Source organism: Panthera tigris, chromosome C1, assembly GCF_018350195.1.
Source record: "Panthera tigris isolate Pti1 chromosome C1, P.tigris_Pti1_mat1.1, whole genome shotgun sequence".
NCBI classification, from domain to species: Eukaryota; Metazoa; Chordata; class Mammalia; order Carnivora; family Felidae; genus Panthera; species Panthera tigris.
In genome coordinates, this window is record NC_056667.1 from 215,507,272 (window position 1) to 215,528,760 (window position 21,489).

Genomic DNA, 21,489 nt, shown 5'->3' on the forward strand with positions numbered 1-21,489 from the left:
AAATGAAAAGTGTTTAAAATTCTGCTGTGAATTAAGGCTTAAGTTGTAATGGTACTTGGGATAACAGTATCTGACCTGTATCAAGGAGGCACTAACTGTAGTTTTCCAACTAGAATACTTATTTGATATAAACATATAATATATGCATAAAATGTTTAACGTAACATTGAAGATTCTCCAAAACAATCAGAACAAAATATATTAAGAAGCCCGGGACACAAACCCGTATTTCGATCTTTCCAGTGAAACGAATTCTGTTATGGAATAAAAAAACATTTTCAACTTTAAACCTACCTTAAATATGGTAAAAACACTGGTTTTGGGTTTACATTAACTTCATGAGAGAAACAGAAGTTGTCTTCCTGTGTCTTGGCAGAATTAGCCCTAGTCTAGAGACACAGGGTTGTCCAAAATTGAAGTGAAAAATCTTCCAGGAATGAGACGACCAGCTCCTTCTGTGCTTTCGTGTCAGGGCTCCAGGCACGTGCACCAGCTCTGGCCTCCACTTCCTTCTGGATGGTTCTCAGGGCTTCCTTTCTCATGGGTCTTCTCTCAAACAGAGTTTGGGAAGGTATCCCTGCTACCCAGGGGAGGACTAGGAAACACCCCAAACAGGGAGCAACACGTAGTATCCGTTGACTAAACCCACGGGAAGAAAGGTCTTCCTTCAAAATGATTTCTTTTTCTTTTAATGTTTATTTATTTTTGAGGGGGGGTGGGCAGAAAGAGAGGGAGACTGAGGATCCCAAGCAGGCTCCGTGCTGTCAGCCCAGAGCCCGATGTAGGGCTCAAACTCACGAACCTTGAGATCATGACCTGAGCCGAAGTCGAACACTCAACCGACTGAGCCACCCAGGAGCCCCTCAAAATGATTTCTGACATTCACTTATTAGGTATCTAATTTAATTCAATTTTACTTTTATTTGCTTATTTAACTGAAGTATAATTGACATATAATATCCTACTAGTTTCATATGCATTTCATAGTGATTGAATATTTACATATGTTACAAGATGATCGCCATGATAAGTCTAGGTACCATCCATCACCATACGAAGTTAGTACAATATCATTGACTGTACTCCCTGTGTTGTATGTTACATCCCCGTGGCTTATGTATAACTGGAAGTTTGTACCTCTGGATCCATGTTACCTATTTTACCTGACCCCCAACCCTCCCCCATCCGGTGACCACTAGCTTGCTTCCTGTATCGATAGTCTGTTTCTGTTCTGTTGCGTTTGTTTTGTTTATTTTGTTCCTTAGATTCCACGACATTCCTTGGAAATATCTGAAAACCTAAGTCCTATTTATTTCCAATGTTAAAGCACCGAAGGGCCATTTCAGCTTAAAAACGAGCATTTAAAATGAATCATGAAGGGGCGTCTGGGTGGCTCAGTGGGTTTCAGCTCAGGTCATGATTCACGGTTTGTGGGATCGAGCCCCCTGTTGGGCTCTGCCCTGATGGTGCGGAGCCTGCTTCAGATTCTCTCACCCCCCGTCAAAATAAATTAATAAATAAGCTTAAAAAATAAAATGATTCATGAGTATCAACATTTGGCCAGTGGAGCTCAAGGAAATGGAAATATCCCTTGATGAGACAAATCTTCTTCCTTTCCTTCAATGAGCGTTTAGGAAGCGCCTCAGTGGGTGGGGCCCAGGACAGGGCAGGTCACAGGAACTCTGCCCTGAAGGGGTCTAAGTATTCCCTCAAAAGTTGGATCAGGATGCTATTTCTTAAACAAATTCTTAAGAACCTCACGATTTTAATTTTTATTTTGTTTTGTTTTGTTTTATTTTATTTTAACATTTATTCCGTTTTGAGAGACAGAGAGAGACAGCATGAGCGGGGAAGGGGCAGAGAGAGGGAGACAGAATCTGAAGCGGGCTCCAAGCTCCAAGGTATCAGCACAGAGCCTGGTGCGGGGCCTGAACTCACGAACTGTGAGATCATGACCTGAGCCGAAGTCGGACGCTCAACCGACTGAGCCACCCAGGCGCCCTAAGAACCCCACGAATCTTAAAAGCTTAAGTCGTATGATCTCAGAAGCGATGGGGCCTGACCTTGGCAGACATCTTTCCAGTGTAGGAGGCCAGAGCGGTCCCAGCGCCTGGAGGATGAAGGAGGTGCGGGGTACAGGGAGGGGTGCCTTTCCGGGACGGGGGCCGCCGACTTCGGCTGAGACCGGCGCGCTGCTCTGGGGGGTGCCCCCTAGCCGTGCAGAACAGCAACACTTGTGCACATCTCACCTGTCAGCTGTCAGATCTGTATCCTTCTTCCCTTTTTTGCCTGTCTTCCCTTTCTTTTTCTGGAAAAAAAAATGAAAAGAGCCAACAATTTAATACAGACAAGCGAGCAAATTATCTCTAGCAGTTAGCAAGGGAAGCTGTTTTGGTAGTGGTGGTGGGGAACGGGATGAGAGTGTCAATTGTGGTGTGCCGAGCGTGTGGGTGTAGCATTTTCCTGGACATAGGGTTTGGCCCGGGGACCCCCAGCTTGCTTGTGTGGGCATGTCCCTGGCCGGGTGGACAGTGAGGTCACCACTGTGAAGCTTGCGTGGGGCCTGATTCCCAGCAGGCGCCCAACACTCTGGCTCTCATCTACAGAGGAGGAGAGCGCCGCGTGCCCAGGCCATCACGTTGTGCTCGTCCTTAACGCCCGGTGTCGCGCTCTGTTAGCGTCCGGCCCAAGATCTGGTTCCCAGAGGGCTCTGCGTTCTGATCACTGGGACAGCTGGAGGGAAGGGCTTGGGACGTGATCTTTCAAAACAGCGCCGATCGCTTCACTCCTCTGTCTACAGCGTCCATCGGTATCGCCCCATTTGCCCACAGGGTGAAGTTCAAGTTCGCCAGCACGGCGGATGACGTTCTCCCAGCCTGGCTCTCTCTTCCTTCCCCTTATCATCTCAGGCCTCCTCGGGCCACCCGTACTCCTTGTCACGCAGACTGAACGTCGGGCACTTACTGTCCCAGCATCTCACTCCTCCACGTCCACGTCCTCATTCACTCGTTCGTTATTTTTGTCACATATAACTTATGTGCAGTGAAGCATCACCCGCATCCAGGCTGACTAACCTTTGCATTTAAAGTTTGCATATAACCATACAAACACCGCCTCGTTCAACATCTAGAACATCTTCTTATCCTTGACCTGTCTCTCAAGCTGCTGTGGAAGCCGCTCCTCTGACGTCACTGTGGACTCATGTTGCCTATTCCTCTACAGGTAATCATACAATACAAACTGTATGTCTAGGGGCTCCCGGGTGGCTCGGTCGGTTAAGCGTCCGACTTCGGCTCAGGTCACGATCTCACGGCTCGTGGGTTCGAGCCCCGTATCGGGCTCTGTGCTGACTGCTCGGAGCCTGGAGCCCGCTTCGCGTTCTGTGTCTCCCTCTCTCTCTGCCCCTCCCCTGCTCATGTTCTTTTTCTCTCAAAGAGAGAACTGAATGTCATTCAATACTGTGATTGCAAGATTCACTTATGTGGTTACACTTGATGTTTCTCAGGATTTTTTAAATTAGAATTTTTATTTTGAGAAAACAGTGGATTCACACGCAGTCATAAGAAATACTACAGAGGTCCTGCGTCCTCTTCACCAGGTTTCTCTCAATGGTAACATCTTATAGAACTATCTTACAAGGTCACAACCAAGACGCTGGTATTGACATTGGAACAGTCAAGATACAGAACATTTCTGTCTCCACCAGGGTCCTCAGATGGCCTCTCCCAGACCCACTCACTTTCCTCCCACGAGCACCCCATCCTTAACCCCTAGAAACCACAAGAGTCTCCCTCCATTTCTGTAATCTTGTCCTTTTGAGAATGTTGGATCAGCAAAATCACAGACTGGACTTTTTTTTTTTTTTTTTGGGTATCATTTTGCTTTTCATTCATTATAATTCTCAGGAAATTTGGCCAGGTCATTGTACGTATCGATGATTATTCTTTTTTATTGCTGCTTTCAGTTTTGAGTTATTATGAATCAAGATGCCATAAATGTGTGCGTGTGTGTGTGTGTGTGTGTGTGTGTCTTTGTTTCTCTGGGATAAATGCCCATGAGTGCAACTGCTGGGTTGTAGAGTAGTCTGGTTTGCAAAGAAAGTGCAAACTCCCTTTCAGGGTGCCTATACCATTTCACATTCCCACCAATTATGTATTAGTGATCCAGTTTCTTCCCATTCTTTCCAGCAACTGGTGTTGCCATTATTTTTTATTTGAGCCATCCCCATGGGTGGGTGGTGACCTCTCATTGTGATTTAAATTTGCATTTCCCTAATGACTCATGGCACCGAATGTCTTTTCCTATGCTTCTTCCTCCCCATCGGCCAAATGCCTCTCGTCTTTGGCCCATTTTTTCTGATGGTTTTTTTTTTTTAATTTTTTTAAAATCTTATTTTCAAGAGAGTGTGAGAGAGAGCGGGAGAGGGGCAGAAGGAGAGAGAGAAAGAATCTTCAGGAGGCTCCACCTTCAGCACGGGACCTGACACGGGCTCGATCCAACGACCTTGGGATCATGACCTGAGCCCAAATCAAGAGTTGGACGCTCCACCAGCTGGGCCACCCAGGTGCCCCTAGGTTGTTTGGTTTTTAACTGTTGAGTTTTAAGAGTTCTCTGTATGCTGTATGCACCAGCTTTTCCTCAGATATGTGGCTTGCAAGTTATTTTCTCCTAGTCTGTACTTTGTCTTCTCACGCTGTTAATAGAAATCTTTCACACAGGAAACGTTCTTCATTTTGACAAAGCCAAAATTTTCCTTTCATGAATTCTGCTTTGGCGTTTATTCTAAGAACTCTGCCTAGCCTTAGATCCCAAAGATGTTCTCTCTTTTAATAAAAGTTTTACAGTTGTACATTTTCCATTTAAGCCCATGATCTAGTCGGAGTTAATTTTTGTACAATGTGTGAGACCTAGGTCCAGGTTCGCTTTTTCTGTCTGTGGACATCTAATTGTTTCAGCACCGCATATTGTAAAAGTTATTATTCCTTGAATTTTTGCACCTTTGTCAAAAATCACTCTGGAGTATTCCTGTGGGCCTATTTTGGGAGTACACATTCTGTTCTGTTGATCTGTGCATCTAACTCCCTACCAGTAATTAAATTTAACTCTATTATCTTTATATTTGTCTTCTAATTATGCAATCTGTTCTTTTTTTCCTTTCCCTTTCCTGTATTCTTTCTAATCAATCATGTATTTTTCATCTTTCCACTTTATTTTCACTATTGCTTGTTATACATTTTAATATCAATTAGAGAATTGCAAAATATATTATTAACTTATTACAGTAGACCGGCATTTTACAGTGCCCTGAACAATGCAATAACCTTACAAGTCTACTTACCCCTGCCTACCTTATTGGTTGTGGCTGTCATATATTTCATTTCCGTGTGGTATAGACACATATGACTTTGTTATGATTCTTGCCTTCAAAGCAAATATTCTAAAAGTGGCCTTTTATATTTACCAAAATATTTCCATTTTCAACAGCGGATCTTTTCTTCTTACGTGTCTTTGTTTCTATCTGGGAGTCTTTCCCTTTCGCCTGAGAACTATCCTTTAAAGTATTTCACGTTGTGGGTCTGCTGCTGCTAAGATCTCCAAAATTTTGTTTGTCTGGGAACACCTCTATTTCCTTCCACTTTTGAAGGATGTTTTCACTGGGTCTGGAGTTCTAGGTTGGCAGTTAGTTCTTTCGAATCTCTAAAGATGCCATTCATTGCTTTCTGGCTCCATAGTTTCTGTTGGGAAAGTCAGCATCCTTATTCTTGTTTCCATGGAGGAAATATATCTTAAAAAAAAAATCCAGTAAGATTTTGCCTTTTACCTTCGACTTTCAGCATTCTGACTCCTATGTGTCGAGATGTAGTTTTCTTTGCTTCATCCCAGTCAGACCTCAGTGACGTCGCTGAACTTGCGGCTTCGTGTCTTTCATCCGGTTGGGAAAATTCATGGACAGTACTTTTTCATATATTGCTTCTTTCCCATTCTCCTTCCTTTTTGGGGGATTCCAGTTACACATGCGGTACCACTTTCGACCGTGTCTCAAGTGTCTCTTATTCTCTGTTCTGTTCTTTACATTCTTGTTCTTTCTGTGCTTCAGTTTACATTTCCTACCGACCGGTAAAAGCTCAATCTGTCTTCTGCTATGTCCATGCTGTTGTCAGACCAGTTCCAGGAGTTTTTAATCTCCGATACTGCATTTTTCAGGTGTGGAATGTTCATTTGTTTCTTTTAAATTTTTTTTTAACGTTTATTTATTTTTGAGACAGAGAGAGACAGAGCATGAACAGGGGAGGGGCAGAGAGAGAGGGAGACACAGAATCTGAAATGGGCTCCAGGCTCTGAGCTGTCAGCACAGAGCCCGACGCGGGGCTCGAACTCACGGATCGTGAGATCGTGACCTGAGCCGAAGTCAGCCGCTTAACCGACTGAGCCACCCAGGCACCCCTCATTTGTTTCTTTTAAAAGTAGGTTCTCAATTTATTTTTGTATATGACATTCCTCCCTCCCCCACTTATATATGCTGGCACTCTGGGAAATGCAAGAGAGTCAACCAAGGATTTTACTGTCAAGGAGTTTCTTAGCTTCTCTAGGAACTCCTATGTCCTTAATATTTCTGTGATTACAACAGGAGAGGAACTCAGGAGAGAAAGGGCCCCTGAGAGGCAGGACCTCACCCAGTGGTGTCATCATGGGGATGACAGCACATCCAGAGAGACCCAGTCCTGCAGACCTAGAAACCTGCTGTTGCCGGCACAGATGCCTTGTGTGTGTTGTTCTCTTCTGTACCCCGAATGCCTTGAAATGTTCCTGGCATACAGTGCTCCGTAAATACTTATTGAATTAAACAGTTAATAAAGACAATCTGTTCCTCAAGCCTAATTTTGGATCTGCAAATAACAGGAGAAGGTGGAACAGACTGTAATGTAAGTAGATTAATTTAGAATGACACACACACTTGCCAAGAGAAACAGACCCTGTAGACTTCCAACTTAAGGAAAATCAATATGAAACTATAATAACTCATCGGAAGGTTGCTTGGTGATTATGGCATTACTACGGGAGGTGGCTGGATGCTGTGAATCACTCCTGATGCTATCCTGTGACATCCTGAAGCACATCTTTAGCTTACAGGGATCAGTCTGCATGGGGTCTAGATCTGACAAATTAATTTATTGGATAATATGTGCTGAGGACTTGCTTTGTGCCAGAAAGGGTTACAATGGTGAGCAATCAAAAAAGACAATCACACAGTTTCTGCACTCACAGCTCTTCCGTAGATTCAGAAAGGCAGATACCAACAAAATGATCTCACTAGTAAATATAATATTAAAACTCTGGCAGAGTACCAGGAAGATATAGTACACAGTGCTATGTGTATGCAGAGAAAGACGACTTACTATGGATGGCCCAGAAGGCTTCCTTGAGAAAGAAAGGCTTGCACTGAGACCATAGGGATGAGTAGGGTTAACTATGCGAGGAATTAGGGGAAAGGGAGTGAAGATAGTTCTTGAGAGGGAATAGCATGTGCAAAGGCCCTGTGGTGGGAAGGAGCATAGTATGTTTGGGGGACAGAGAGGAAGGTCAGAATGCTGAAGATCATGAAGAGGGCACTGGCCAGGTCAGACATGGCCTTGTAAGCCTGGCTGAAGATCGTCTTCTTTATCCTTGGGGGATTAAGATACCATTGAAGGGTTTTAGCATGGAGTGATAACATCAGATTTGTATTCTGAAAGGACTGTTCAGGCTGCTGTACGATCTCTGATCAAGTCACTTTCTCTGGATGATGATGGATTAATACTGCCCAATTCTATCCCTCTGAGTCCTTTTCTTCCTTCTTTTCTATGGTTGAGGTGGAGTATTTCCCTTCTGCTAATGGTCTTCTGAAGGATGGGATTTGGTAGAGTTAATTAAGCTTCAGCTTTCAAAAAACCACATTCAATTTAGCCACTCTGATAGGTGTGAGGTGGTATCTCAGTGTGGCTTTGATTTGTGTTTCCCTGATGATGAGTGACGTTGAGCATCTTTTCATGTGTCTGTTGGCCATCTGGATGTCTTCTTTGGAAAAGTGTCTATTCATGTCTTCTGCCCATTTCTTCATGGGATTATTTGTTTTTTGGGTGTTGAGTTTGATAAGTTCTTTATAGATTTTTGATACTAACCCTTTTTAAGGAACAAACTAAGGGGTAGATGGTGGGTGGGGGAGAGGGGATAGTGGGTGATGGGAAGGGAGGAGGGCACTTGTTGGAATGAGCACTGGGTGTTGTATGGAAACGAATCTGACAATAAATTATATTAAAAAATATGCTCAACAGCATTAGTTATCAGGGAAAAGCAAATTAAAACCACAATGCAATAAGTTTTTTGATGTAATGGGAAAAGAAACACACAGTCAATTTATGTCTCCGAGGTTTATGCCTAGGTCATTGAATTGGAGTTTGAGGCACGCAAAACTCGATAGTTACAGATTTACCATCAAGCTATTGGGGTACCCTGAACACAACCCATTTAATCCCAAAAGGGAAATTCGCAGCAGCCCCTCCTTGTGACATACTGTGAGTCATTCCATGGACAGGGCAGCCACCAGACTGCAGGCAGTGAGACAGGGCAGTCGTGCGGGAGGGTGAGGAAGCCCATTGGCCTTGGGCTTGGCCAATGGTACTTGTTGGGTAAAACGAGAAAACCTATTTTCAGCCAGAGGGTGTACAGCTACCTCCTGTCTTCATTTCCCATTTTGTCTGGCTTGAATTCCACGTTCAGTCACTAAAACATCAATTTTTTTCTTTTTTTTTAACAAAGTTAATTAATTAATTAATTAATTAACAACCAGCGGGGGAGGGGCAGTGAGAGAGGGGGACAGAGTTGCCAAAGTGGGCTCTGTGTTGACAACAGACAGCCCCGTGTGGCGTTTGAACTCATGAACCATGAGATCGTGACCTGAGCCAAAGTTGGAGGCTTAACTGACTGAGCCACCCAGGCACCCCTAAAACATCACTTTTTCATGCAGGTATGCAAGGCATTACTAGAGTCCGTGGTCTCCTCAGTCAGTGCCCTCACCTACTGATGAGACCATGACCTATAGACAGTGACCTCTCCGGCTTCAGGGATGTATCCTCAAAGAGGGCCACGAAGGACATTCAGGTGTCGCACCGAAAAGTCAAGGTTAAACTGTGAAACTGTAAAGTCAACAGAAGACGGATCAGGAGAGCGTCATCCTCAAGGGGCTGGAGGAAGTAGCCACTCGTGTAGCCGGATGTGTGAAAAGCTCCAGGACAGTTTGTGAATCACAAGAAGGGCCGAGGAGCCGGAGAACCCTGAGAAAGCCATCGCGGGGGCAGAGGTTGCCTACGCACCTGCGGACATGGCCAGGGAGGGCAAGTGTGGCCTGCCCCTGGAGGGTTCTGGCCCCGGTGGCAGGGCTGGATCTGGGATGAAAGTCAAAGTAGGGGTCTAGGTGAGGAAAAGGCCAGTTCTTCCCTCCTGTGTGTCTCCTTCGTTCTCATGTGACTGCCACATGCACAACACTTCCGACACCAGATGCGTGTGTGTGGGGTTCCCCCACCAAGCGACGCCAGCCGGGTGTCCTACAATTTGGGTCAGGTCTGCCACTATCTACCGAGAAATGGCTTCGGTTTCACACGACCACTCCCCCACCCCCGCAGCGGACGCCGGCCTCAAGTCTGGGTTGTCCCCTGTGCTTCCGACCCACTGGTTATAAATCTGAGGTTCCCGTGACCCCTCCTCAGGTTTGATTAATTTATTACAGCGGCTCGAAGCACTGAGGGAAACACTTGACGTTTATCGGCTTATTCGAGGATGTGAGAAAGGGTACAGACCAACAGCCAGATGAAGTGGTACGTAGGGTGAGGTCGGGGAGGGTCCTGAGTGCAGGAGCGAGTCGGGGTGCATCAACCCCCTGGTACGGGCCCGTGTTTACCCTCCTGACATTACTGGGATTTCACGGAGCCTTCCTCACACGGGCATGATTCATTACTAACTCCACTGCCAGCCCTGCTGCCCTCTCTGGAGGATGGGGGGTTGGGGCTGCAAATTCTAAGCTTCTCATCCTGCTTTGGTCTTCCCGGTGACCAGCCCCCAGAGAGGGGCCACCCAGGAGCCCACCCAGAGTTGTCTCAATAGAACAAAAGATGCTCTCAGTGCTCTCATGACCTCAGAGTTTACAATGGCTTCAGGAGCTCTGTGCCAGGAGCCGGAGGTAGGGACCCATATATATGTTTTCTATGATCTCACAGGGCCCTAGGAAATGAACGTCGAATATAGGGATCTAACTGGCTACTCCAACAAAACGCTGTGAGATGGACTGCTGGCACTTTAACACCGAATTCACCCGATCCCCCTGCTCCCAAAGCGCTTGGTCATTGCCGCTGGCCTCCCCTAGATCTGGGCCCATCGCTGGCTCCCCTGATCGTCCTCATTATATCTGTGGGGTTTGGGGAACGTGAATCTGCAGCGGGGAGGGGCAGGGTGGGTCACTCTCAGACTGTTGGATTTATCCCATTTAAGAGCCCGTATCCCCGAGGGCCGCGTGGTGGAATGAGGCAAAGCCACCCAAGGAAGGCGTTTCCATGCACGGCAACCCCGGGCCCGGCCGGTGTGCCAGGTGGCACCCGGGACTCAGCACCGGGCGCCTGGACAGCCGTCCTGGGCCTGGTTTGAATCTGTATGCGCCTCAGCCCTCCCGTGCTCGCTACTACTCACCTCTTTGCCTCCTTTCTTCTTCCCTGCTTTGACTGGTTGCTCCTTTTCTCTGTTCACGGCCAGTTTCAAGTTTTTCAGTTCCTGCCTCATCAGCTCGTCCACCTGGGTGAGGACAGAATACGCCACTTTCGAGCGACTGTGTGCCTTGTGTAGTTTAAAAATAGCGTCAAATCTGGGTCGGTCATTGACGGGAAACTGTGAAAAAGCCCTGTGGCTTTTCTTCTGCTGACTTGTCTTCTGGCAACGTAAGTGCCGTGTTACCTGTATTCTGATCTCTGACTCCAGCTCCTTCCGTTTCTCCTGTTTGATCAGTTCCGGGTCATGGTCCTGGGGGAAATTCCACGACTCGTCTCTGTTCCTCCACATGTCTGCAATCCAGAAGGATAAAGAAAAAGAAAAGGAATTTGTTTTTTTTCAACATGAGGATGGGTGACAAACGGCTAAAGCAATATAAAACACAGGTTTAATTCTCTATCCTCTTGCGTGGAACACAAATTCGAATAGAAGAATCAAGAGATTATTGATGGGAGAGTGATGTGGCTCTGTGTTCTTTTCTTCCACTTCCCAAACGGGAAAAACGTGCTCGTATGATGCCTAAAAGAGGAAGAAGGAAACTGCTAATGTGAAAACATAAAAAATAAAAAAGTACGATGAAATGGTATTCTCCTAATGATTATAACCATGTAATAAACAATATATTAATTGTGGGATTATACAATTATGCAAATGTGGGATGGCTGTTTTTGCAATATGTTTTAGATTACTTTCATTATTCAAACAATTCCCTAAAACACGAAAGATTTTATTGCTAGCTGAACTCGTGAGTGATTTACCCCAGCCCCTTGTTAAAAGACAACACTGAACGTACAAACACCCATGACTGTCCCCTGAAGGGTTATAATTTTGAATTACTTTTTGGATGTGTTGGAAACCATACGTGTTTTATGTTTCCTTTTTGCCTTGTTCTGAGAGTCAAAAGGATAACTGGAGAAATGTGACCTTAGAGGAAATAAGGATAATTTAGTATCACCGGCATAAGCTGAGCTGAAGCCCACTTCTCAGAGGGGGAGTTCCAGATGTGTGCGGAGGTGTGCAGGTCAGCTGGATCCTGGCACTGGGGCGGGGGGGGGCTCCCCCCATGGGAGCTGAGACGGTCAGTCTGGGAAGTGAGGTCTCGTCCCAGGATCTGTGTTCAGAATGTGATGGAAACTTGCCAGAACCCGGGCTGCAAACACCACCCAGCAAGGCCACTTCGCCAGGACCTCGTCCTGAGATGCCCTTCAACTTGGGGAGTCAGCTGAGGGCCCCGGGGGCCAGACGGAGGCTTCCCCACACGGGTCAGGTGATGGCTCCATGTGGGGAGAAAGGCGCCCGTGTGGGCGGGTGAGGGTGTGAATGAATGGGCAGAGGCTGAGAAACCTTCCCAACCTCCGTCTCCCCTATGGGCACAGACTGGGGATCCTGAGCTTGCCTGGGGGGTGTCCCCCTGACGCAGCTGCCTGAGAAGGGAGGGACAGTCACAGTCACAGTCACAGACAGGAACATATGTCTGGGTGCCGCGGAGACCAAGAGGTGTCAACCTCGAAGACAGAGGGCAGAGCAGGTGCCTGGAGAGACACCTGGGCAAACCAACGAGAAGGGAGTCAAATGAATCACAGGGGCCCGAGGTCGGCCAAAGAGGTGAGAGACGAAGGAAGGACACGGCGGTGGGACCCGGGAAAAGCTGCAGATCCCGAAGAGAAGGACAGCAGGGCCAGAACACGTTGGCCCATGACTCAAATCTGGCCAAGGGGCAAAAAAATTGCCCGAGGGCTTTGTCCGTCCCGTGCCTGTCCGGCCCTCGTGGCGGGTCAAGTGGAACCCCCACGTGACCACTCATTGGCCCTTCATCCGCCTTATCGACAAGTCCTACTTCCTGAGGGGAGATGGACCTTGCAGGACAACTGTGCCAGAGCTAAGCGGGAGCGATGGAGGCCTGAGGGCCAGTGAACGTCAACACGTTCCAACACGTTCCCAAAGCGATCAGTCGGGACCCCGCGGACGGGAAAAGTGTACAGGAAGATGGGACAGGGAAATGCAGCTCCAGTTTTCCAAGTGTGTTAGCCCCAGGCTGGAGACCCTGCGGTGCTCCCAGCGGTTGGCGTGGGCACTTCTGGAGGCAGAAATGGTCACCGCAAGATGTTGTCATGAGCAGGTTGGGCAGGCCCACCACACTCCCTGGCCGTACCGTGGGAGTACAGAGCATGGGCCAGAGCAGAGCCTGTCTGGAATCCGGGTCCAGCGAGGGCTCTCAGCCTTCCCAGCCTCCCACCTGGGAATCGAGGGGAGTGCACAGGCACGACTCTGCCGGTCGCTGGCTGGCCAGGGTCTCTGCCACGCGTTCTGCAAATTTGGGGGGACAGACTTTGGAAAACGAGGGTGACGATAAGACCCCAATTTCTTCTGGGGTGGCTACTGTAGACGTACAGGAGATAGACAAGAACTAAGTCACACAGACGGAGCAGTTTTCACAGAGCTGAGTCACCTCGGTGTCTTTCCCCATCAGGGTGGCCGTGTGACAGGTGGCCCTGCTTTTAGAGCAGAGATGATGGCAAGGAATGATGGGTCCGGGACGGGTTTGGCACGTGTCTCCCGGATGCCTGCCCGGCAGAGGGTGACCCCAGAGGTGAGGACATCGTGGGATGTCATCACCCGGGCGGGGCAGGTGACCAGGAGTTCACACTCCTTTGAAGACCAAGAGGGAGAAGACCCAAAACAGACGGACGGAGGCCACTTGTGGCAGCAGTGGGCACACAGGAAGTTGCTGGAAAGCTAGGAGCTGAGCTTTTATTGTTTTAAATAATCAATCCTGCAACTGAGTGCCAGCCCAAGAGGCCCATCCTGAGTTTTACAGTTAGGGAATGAAAAATATGCATTGCATACGTGATCTAAATCAGCCCGTTGACGTGTTTTGTTGTTTTCAGTCAGTCCTAATTTGGAAGTTTATTCTTAGCCCCCGACCTCCCTACAAGGTGGGTTTTGTGGCTGGCGTGTGTGTGTGTGTGTGTGTGTGTGTGTGTGCCCAAGGCACATCTACTTCTTCATCTGAAGGTAACTGTTCCTTCTCAGTGCATTTTCTGAAATGTTCATGAGCTTAAAGCTTCAAAATGTAAGAATATATAAATGCTTCTTCTTAAGTGTTTGAAATTGCAAACTTTCCCCCTTGAAAGTCCTAGAAGAGGCTTAAATGTGTCAAAACGTGCCAACCACTGATAACTCTTGTCTCACGGGTGTCCCCCTCGCACGATCATTAAATCTCCAACAACAAAACTCACCTGTTTCATTAAGACATTTTAAAGCGAAATAGCTTTGTTATCGCCAGGAAGCTACTGTGCTGTTTTTCACTAGACAGGCTTACTAAACTCTGGGAGCAGCAGCGTTAACTAAAGAAAGAGACACAGAACATTGAACAGAGAGGAACACGAGGTGATTATTTATGGAAAAGCAATGGCACCTCGTAACAAATTCTCATTCTGGGCTTGTCACCGTGGTTCGCAAGTAAACGGGCGCTTAGTGCCGAGTTCACCTCCACCGCCATTCGAATGGTCCTGGTTTTGCGCAGAAACTTTGCTTTTCTCATGACACTTTTGCACAGGGCACTCTCAATCCCTTCAAGAATTTCATGGACATTTACAAATGCAGGAAGCTATTCAGGGCCCTCAAAGCACAACAACTGCCCCAAGAGCTTTCATCCTGGGAATGTGAAAAGCAGTCGGGTACAGTTTCTCACATGGGGGTGGGCAGTGATTAAAATGCTAATGTTTTATTTGAAAAGGAAAACCTTTGATTTTTGAGAAAAGAATTCTAAGATGAAGACATTGAATTTCTTTCAGTTACCAGAGACCTGGCAGATGACACAGGAAACGCCACAAACCCAGAGAGGAAAATGGGACTTCACGGTTCCTCTCCCAAGTGACCGCGGCTTGGGCTATTTTTTTTCCCCCAGCCTTAGAGGAAACAGATATTATACAAACAGCGTCATGGAAACAGATATCACACAAACGGCGTGGAAAGTCTCAAGAGCTTTCCTGAGTGGGTCGGCAGGTACCAAGACTTGGCTTCCCACGGCAACGTTCGATTTCCCCCATATTAACGTTTGCTTATATCAAAATCATACGCCCACATCGTTTTAGACAAAGTCGGAGAATAGGGAAAGGATTATAAACAAAAAGCTGTCTGACCCTGCCTTCCGGTGACACTGCCCAATGGCATTCATTCCTTCATTTAAAAAATGCGTTGAACAGATTCAGATTTATCCACAAATGTGATTTACTCGTAGGTTATTTAATTCAGAACTTGACTGAGCCTGATTATGGGGCAGGCTCTGCTATCAGACTAGGCAGACGGTGGAAGGCCCTGCCTTCTGGGACCCGCGTCCTCCTGTGGGGAGACAAGGAACACCCACATCCACGTCAGATGGAGGTAGGGAAAGCAGGTTGGGGACAGGGTGAGGCTGGAGACTGTTACCCGACATGGGGCTCAAGGAAGGCCTGCAGGGACCAGCATTCCTGGCAAGGGGAACCCCCAGCACAAGGTCTCTGGGGAGGGAGGGACTGGCCTGCTGGTGGCAGAGCACAGGGCCCACGAGAGGAGGGTGCGAGGCCATCTAGCTGCTTCTCTGTTGTTCTGTGTCTGTAATGTGCACATACTGCTGTTTTTTGGTTTATTAGTTTCAGACTTGAGCCCCTGACCTCCTGTTATGGCAGATGAGGGGTTGGCTATCTCTCACCTTCCTTTCCTTCCCCCTTATTTTCTCCTGATAGTTAATTTCGGAGGAGAAGAGAACCAGGCCTCCCAAATGCCGAGGGAAATGGTCCCGCTGAGCGTAAGTGTAAGACCGTATTTAGATGTATTGGCCCCTAGAGCCGCCCTGCGGTAGCTCCTTCTCCAGACACCCTGAAGGGCGGGCTCCACCAAAATGAGAGAGTGACAATCCTGAAAGGTGAAGGGAGGCCCAGGATGACAGGTGACAGGGATCCAAGAGGGGGGACTTCAGCAGAACACGAGGGGGCAAATTATCTGATGCGTTGCAAGTTGCGAACAGTGCTCTCGGAGGCTGGGGATAGACATGCAGAGTAGGACCAGCGGGGGTGGCATAAAGGCCAAAAGAAACGTCCCCAAGTAGCAGCTGTTGTTGCAGACACACCGAGTTCTGGTGGCACCCACAGCTGGCCTGTGACCCAGCAGTGTGACGCGCGCGCTTCCTAGGTCCCCAGGGAGGCCTTGGATGCTGCTGCTGCCGGCCTAAGTTGCGGAAGCTGCTCGCTCGCTCTAGGCCACTGTCCCCACCCATCCACCTCCACCACGCCCGGTGTTTCTGATGGTGATTGCTCTGCACTGCGGTTTGTAAAGGACTCGATGACTTCTCAAACTGGGGGGGGGGGGGGAGGGGCAGAGGCTCCTTCTCACAGGGGGATGGCTTTGTTTGCTCCCCCTGGTTGTGGGGAAGAGAAGATGAGAAGGGCACAGAAAACACAAAGCCTCGCGTGTCTTGGGCACCTAATACCATGACGGGGCTACTGCCTTGACCTCCTCCCTCCCCGATCAAAGTGGATGCCAAATCCTGTGGACGCCACCTTTCCCCCCAAGCTTCCGCCTTCGTTCAGCATCCCACGCGGCGTGGGACCCTTGCCACTGGCGGTAAGTGAGAGAATTTCGGGTGGCGCATGGACGTTTTTATTTCATGTGACTAGCATCTCCAACCCGAAATGACATTCGGGTTGCTGGCCAGGATGAGGCTCAATTTATCGCAGGGTAAAACCCACAAGTCAATGAAAAAAAGGTGGTAAGTAAATAATAGGACCAGTGCTGTCCGGACAAGACCAGAAGTGGGAAGGAACCACGGGCATGGCCGATGCTCGCAAAAACTCAACTTCACAAGCTTACTGCATTTTTCAGGAATTACCGAAGGGCACCAATGACCGGGGTCATGCTGACGGGTCATTCTGTGTTGGGGATTCATCCTGAGGGCGGAGGGGAACCAAAGGAATTGGGTAATTGTTCTTGTAGATTGTACCAGAAATGCTTGAAAGACGAATTCATACAGGTGCAGGTCTAGTCAGATTATCGCTGGGCTAATTAGGCTGAACAGTGGACAGAAGAATTATGTGTGGGTTTCTGGAGCACCTGTCTTGGTCTAACAGGATTAAAACATTTTACTGGACACACGGTATTGATTTTCTTCATTGAAACGGTCCAGGACAAATCCCTTTCATTCCCAGCAAGAGGACGTTCAGCTGAAGTCCCAGGGGTTCAAAACCAGCATGGAGGTTTAGAGATTATGTTCTCGTGGTATTCATATCTGGCTCTTTTACTGATTCGATGCCTTTTAAGCGACTCAAAGGAATTTTGCAGTAGAGACAGACAGAAGATCTGGGCTATGAGCCGCATGTTTCCAGCCTCTCATGACTGAGCACCTCATTCTTCCCCACCCAGGCAGGGTGCTAGGGCTGGGGGTCATGCTGGGTGGACAGGGTGACACGTATATTCTCCTAAACCAACCTTTGTATATGTTATTTCCTTCCTCCATCGTAGGAAGAAAGACACTCGGTGACATTTTCCACCCCTCATCTTCTTCCTGTTAAAGAAGAATGGTATTTTGGTTAATTACAGCCCCACTTTACCTGTTGAGACTAGAAATACAAGTGCACACATCCTGGTGACTGGGCTATGATAAGGCACACAGGCTCCTTCCTAGGTTATGAGCAAAGGTCCAGCCCCTTGCCCACCCACCTGGGCAGTGTTCCAGCTGGCCCGTCTGAGCAGGCAGTGCTGTGTCCACAAACTGGGTGTGGATGATTCTAGAAACTGAGCCCATCCCAGGGTCATTGGATGGAGCCTTGTGTTGGGTTCCATGATCCCAGGGTCATTGGATGGAGTCTTGTGTTGGGCTCCATGCTGAGTGTGGAGCCTGCTTGGGATTCTCTCTCCCTCTCCCTCTGCCCCTCTACCCTGCTCATGCATGCCCTCTCTCCCCCCACCTCTAAAAAAATGGGGGTATGCATTCGGCATATACCTCTTAACATATAGGTTCAAATGTCAGATTGGTCACTCAGTGGCTATCAGATAATCTGATTATTTTTTTAGGGTCTGTGCCCTCAGGGTAGGGGTGGGGGTAGGGTTACTGTGATTTGGAAGAGACTGATTATTTCCCACTCAACGGATTCTCGACCCACAACTGAAAATCAGCCCAAGAGCTCTCATTGCTACTAACCGTATTTTAAAATAAAAAGGCACCAAAATAATATGAGAGCTCTTTGCAAAAAAATTAAGCATCTCATAACTATTTTCAAGCTTGAAGGTAACTGAGGATGCCATTTTACTTTTCTGCTCACACTGTTCTCTCAATTCCATGGAGATTCAGAAACAAAATGACTCCTGCCTTTTCAGGCTTCAGACTGCCGTTCCTTCTTACATGGAAGGTATTCAGCCCATCTGAGATAACCCACAACGTGAAGTCAAAAAATGGGTAGCTGTGTTCTAAGTACATCGGTCCTGATTTTCTCTGGTGGCACCTATGCTTCATTTTTGTCAGAAAAGTTGTCCTGGCCATCATGATGGTGGTAAGAAATATGCCACGTTTCTCACAACGACCCTCCAAACCGCCAGCTGATGTCCTCCCCCGAGGCCCCTGACCACCGTCCGGGCTCCACACCTACAAGCGATGCTTTCCCAGCGGGGGCCCTCTTTGCCGGGAAGCCCTTCTTACCTCTGTGCACCCGGCTCAGCTCCTTGCCCTTTAGGAAGACTTAACTCAGGGAAAAGCCCAGCTTTCTCAGCCTCCAGAGGGTTAACTTAAATACTCCTCTTTGTCCCTAACCTTTATCCTGACTTCAGCATCCCATTTCAGGATGCCACAATTAATGGTCACTAGAAACATGCAGCGTACATCGATGCCTAAAGAAGTGTCTGGAAGGATGTACACCACCATGTTAATGATGATGGGTGACGGGTTCCACGCGACCTTTGCTTGTTTCTCTCTCTTTTTTTCTTTAAATCAATAACCCGATTTCTCCTCCTCTACCCTGAACTTGTGGTGCTTGAGTGATAATTGTTATATATTGCTTGATGGGGGTAATTAGATGAGCATTCAGGGGGATGGGTCTGGGAAAACCAAGTCCTAGGGCCAGCAAAGGACTATCCAGGGATTCTCCTGTCTTTATTTCTGACGCTGAATGGAAGGAATCTCCGTTATCTTTCTGGAAACTCGCATTAAGGGAAATCAGGGTCCAGTGAAAATGCTCAACCTGAATTATTCTGGTTGATTCAATCAATCAATCAATCAATCAATCAGTCAATCAAGCATCAGTCTGGTCCCGTCTTCTGGTTCAGCGGGTAGCGGTAACCATCGAACCCTGCACCGGTCCCTGTGTGGCTGTCTGTCCTTCTGCCGGCTGAGCAGAGTCACGTGGGTTTTAAGCCTTCTTGATGGAGGCCATTTGGGTGAAATGGTTTTCCTCCCCTTCACACTCTCCTCACCCCTGAAACCCTTTGCTTCTCCTGGCTTCTCCCCCAGCATTCTTTGCTGCAGAGAACCCTGGCCTTACTCTATTGGGCAACATCTCTTCCCTGCCTGCCGCCCTGGGACCTCCCCCAGCCCACACCATGGGTGCATTTCCTCCGTCCCTGAACACTTAGCTCTATCCCTTCGTAAAATCCTTTCTCGACTTTATTGATCATTTGGCAATTTCCTTAAGAAGTATGTATATGAGCTGCCCTCAGGTCTCAGCCCGAGTCCGTCCGCTGCTGGTGATCTGCCTTCTGCACCTGCTGGCCCGCGCTCCTCTGTAGCCGAAGGAGCTCTGCGCCCATCAACGCACCTTTTCCTCAAGCATCCTCCTTGGCTTTTCTGGAACATTCCACACAGTGGTTCCCACCCTTCAAAGAACCTCCTGACTTGCCTCCGTCATATTATTAGTTCTCACTTCTCACAGTAGCCGGGCGGAGGGGACAGAAGGAGAACCTTCCTTTCGTCCTTCCGGAAACTCACACGGTTGGAAAAGGAAATGGCAGCCTCACTGTCTCCAGGGTGCCGAATGTCTCCCTCCTCCCAGGCTGCTGCCTTCTCCCACTGGTTTCCCCTCTTCCTCCTGCCCTCCTCTGCGGACGCCATCCAGATTCTCCAGCTTAACCCCACGCTGGTCTTCCCACAGCCCATCCATTGTCCTGTCCTCGATGGGGGCTTTCTGCGCAGGGGGGCCTCTTGAATCTTGCCAGAGTCTGCCTGGAATTTCCACGAACCATGTGATGCATCCGCGCGGGTGTCCCACCCTCCAATCTGTGTCATTCTGAAGCCAGCTCCTGGCTTTCCGTACCTCATCCTCTGTGGCATCTCAGCGAAGACACTTGGCGTCCACCTCGACTCCTGACCTCCCTCTCGTCCTCCAACACCGAGCCCAGGCCAGTCGCCCTTCTTGATGTCTCTAGCATCTGGTGCCTCTTTGTACCCCACTGCCTCCTTCCAGCACCTTCAGGCGAACATCCAGCATTCCTTTGGAAAGAACCACCGCCCAGCTCTTGAGCCCCAAGCACTGTTTGGGTGCTGATCGGAGTCCTGGTTTCATCAGGTCGCTGGCTGCTGGGGTGGGTGACAGGTGGCAGAACGGCAGGACGGGAGGAGGCAGTGGCGGCCACGAGGCTGTTGTGGTTCCCCCACCCCAGGGATGGGGAGACCCAGGCAGACCTGGGCTATGAGCGTGAGCTCCTGAAAGGCTGCTGACAGGCCATGTTCTCGGGGAAGCCTCCTCCGTTGTCTCCAGGGCTGGTGGACCCCTGCTCTTTTCTGAACCAGCGGCGCTTTCCTTGGCCCTTCTGCATAACCAATGATGTCTTTTCTGGAAATGGTGATTTTTGAGCTTTTTAGATAGGAGGAAACATGAAAAAAACTCACACACCTCCTTCTTGGAGGGATACGCTTTCATGTAAAAGTTTACGTACAATTGCAGGGAGTCTATCCTTGGGGTCTCCGTTTCCTGGGTTACGGCTCCTGTCCCCACAGCTCGAGGCTTCTTATCTTCCTCTCTCGCTGTCCTTCAGTGGACACAGAGGATGCTCGATACAGACATTTCCACGATGACACCTTTATTCCTGATACCAGCCTCTGGAAATTCACTCACTTTTACATCCTTGTGAAGGAGTACAAAATTTAGTTTGAAATACCCTAACATAATAGAAGAGGGTGGTTGGCTCCATGGTTCACTGTGGAGCACCTCCTTGGGCCAAGCGGTTGGAGAAGAGGCGCTGTGGTCACGGAAAGGCTGGGCGGCCCTGCAGACAAGCAGAAGCTTCTCAAGCTAATGGTGCTGCATGTGGGTACCAGGCTCTTCCCAGGATTTAGCACAAAGTTACGTGAATGCAGAGAAGACTCTTTAGTATCACATGACCGTGTGGTCTGGGCAGGTAAAATCCATTTAAGATAGTTCCAAATGGCTTAACATATGGCTTGAAAGATAACAAAGAGAAAAGGGTTGTAAGGATGGATCGCATGGTGGTCCTTCTCTGGGTTTTTGTTTCTAAAGCCAACGTGAAGTCCACACGGACGACTGTCAAGCGAATGGCGTGATTCTGACATTGAAAGCACATTTGCAAAGCTTGCTGTTGGCTTGCAGAGAACGTTCTCCCGGCCAGACTAGCATTGTCCTCTATTACATATTCTTAACAGGGGATGTCCTCGTCTGCGATCCTTAACGCTTTTAGAGATGATTTTCAAACCAAAGATAGAAAGGAAGACTAATT

At 48.4% G+C, this 21,489-nt stretch overlaps 1 protein-coding gene across 4 annotated transcripts in view; it reads right to left on the reverse strand.

Moving 5' to 3' along the window:
• The window catches only part of IQCA1 (IQ motif containing with AAA domain 1), a 154,826-nt gene that overhangs the window by 51,048 nt on the left and 82,289 nt on the right, over window positions 1-21,489 (reverse strand). For all 4 annotated transcript variants that reach the window (XM_042995762.1, XM_007082991.3, XM_042995761.1 and 1 more), the window contains exons 9-12: window positions 17,257-17,332; window positions 10,978-11,084; window positions 10,717-10,818; window positions 2,250-2,308 (exon numbers count right to left, since the gene is read on the reverse strand). In XM_042995762.1, the coding sequence (XP_042851696.1) occupies window positions 2,250-2,308; window positions 10,717-10,818; window positions 10,978-11,084; window positions 17,257-17,332 (344 nt within the window). The remainder of the gene's footprint in view (window positions 1-2,249; window positions 2,309-10,716; window positions 10,819-10,977; window positions 11,085-17,256; window positions 17,333-21,489) is intronic.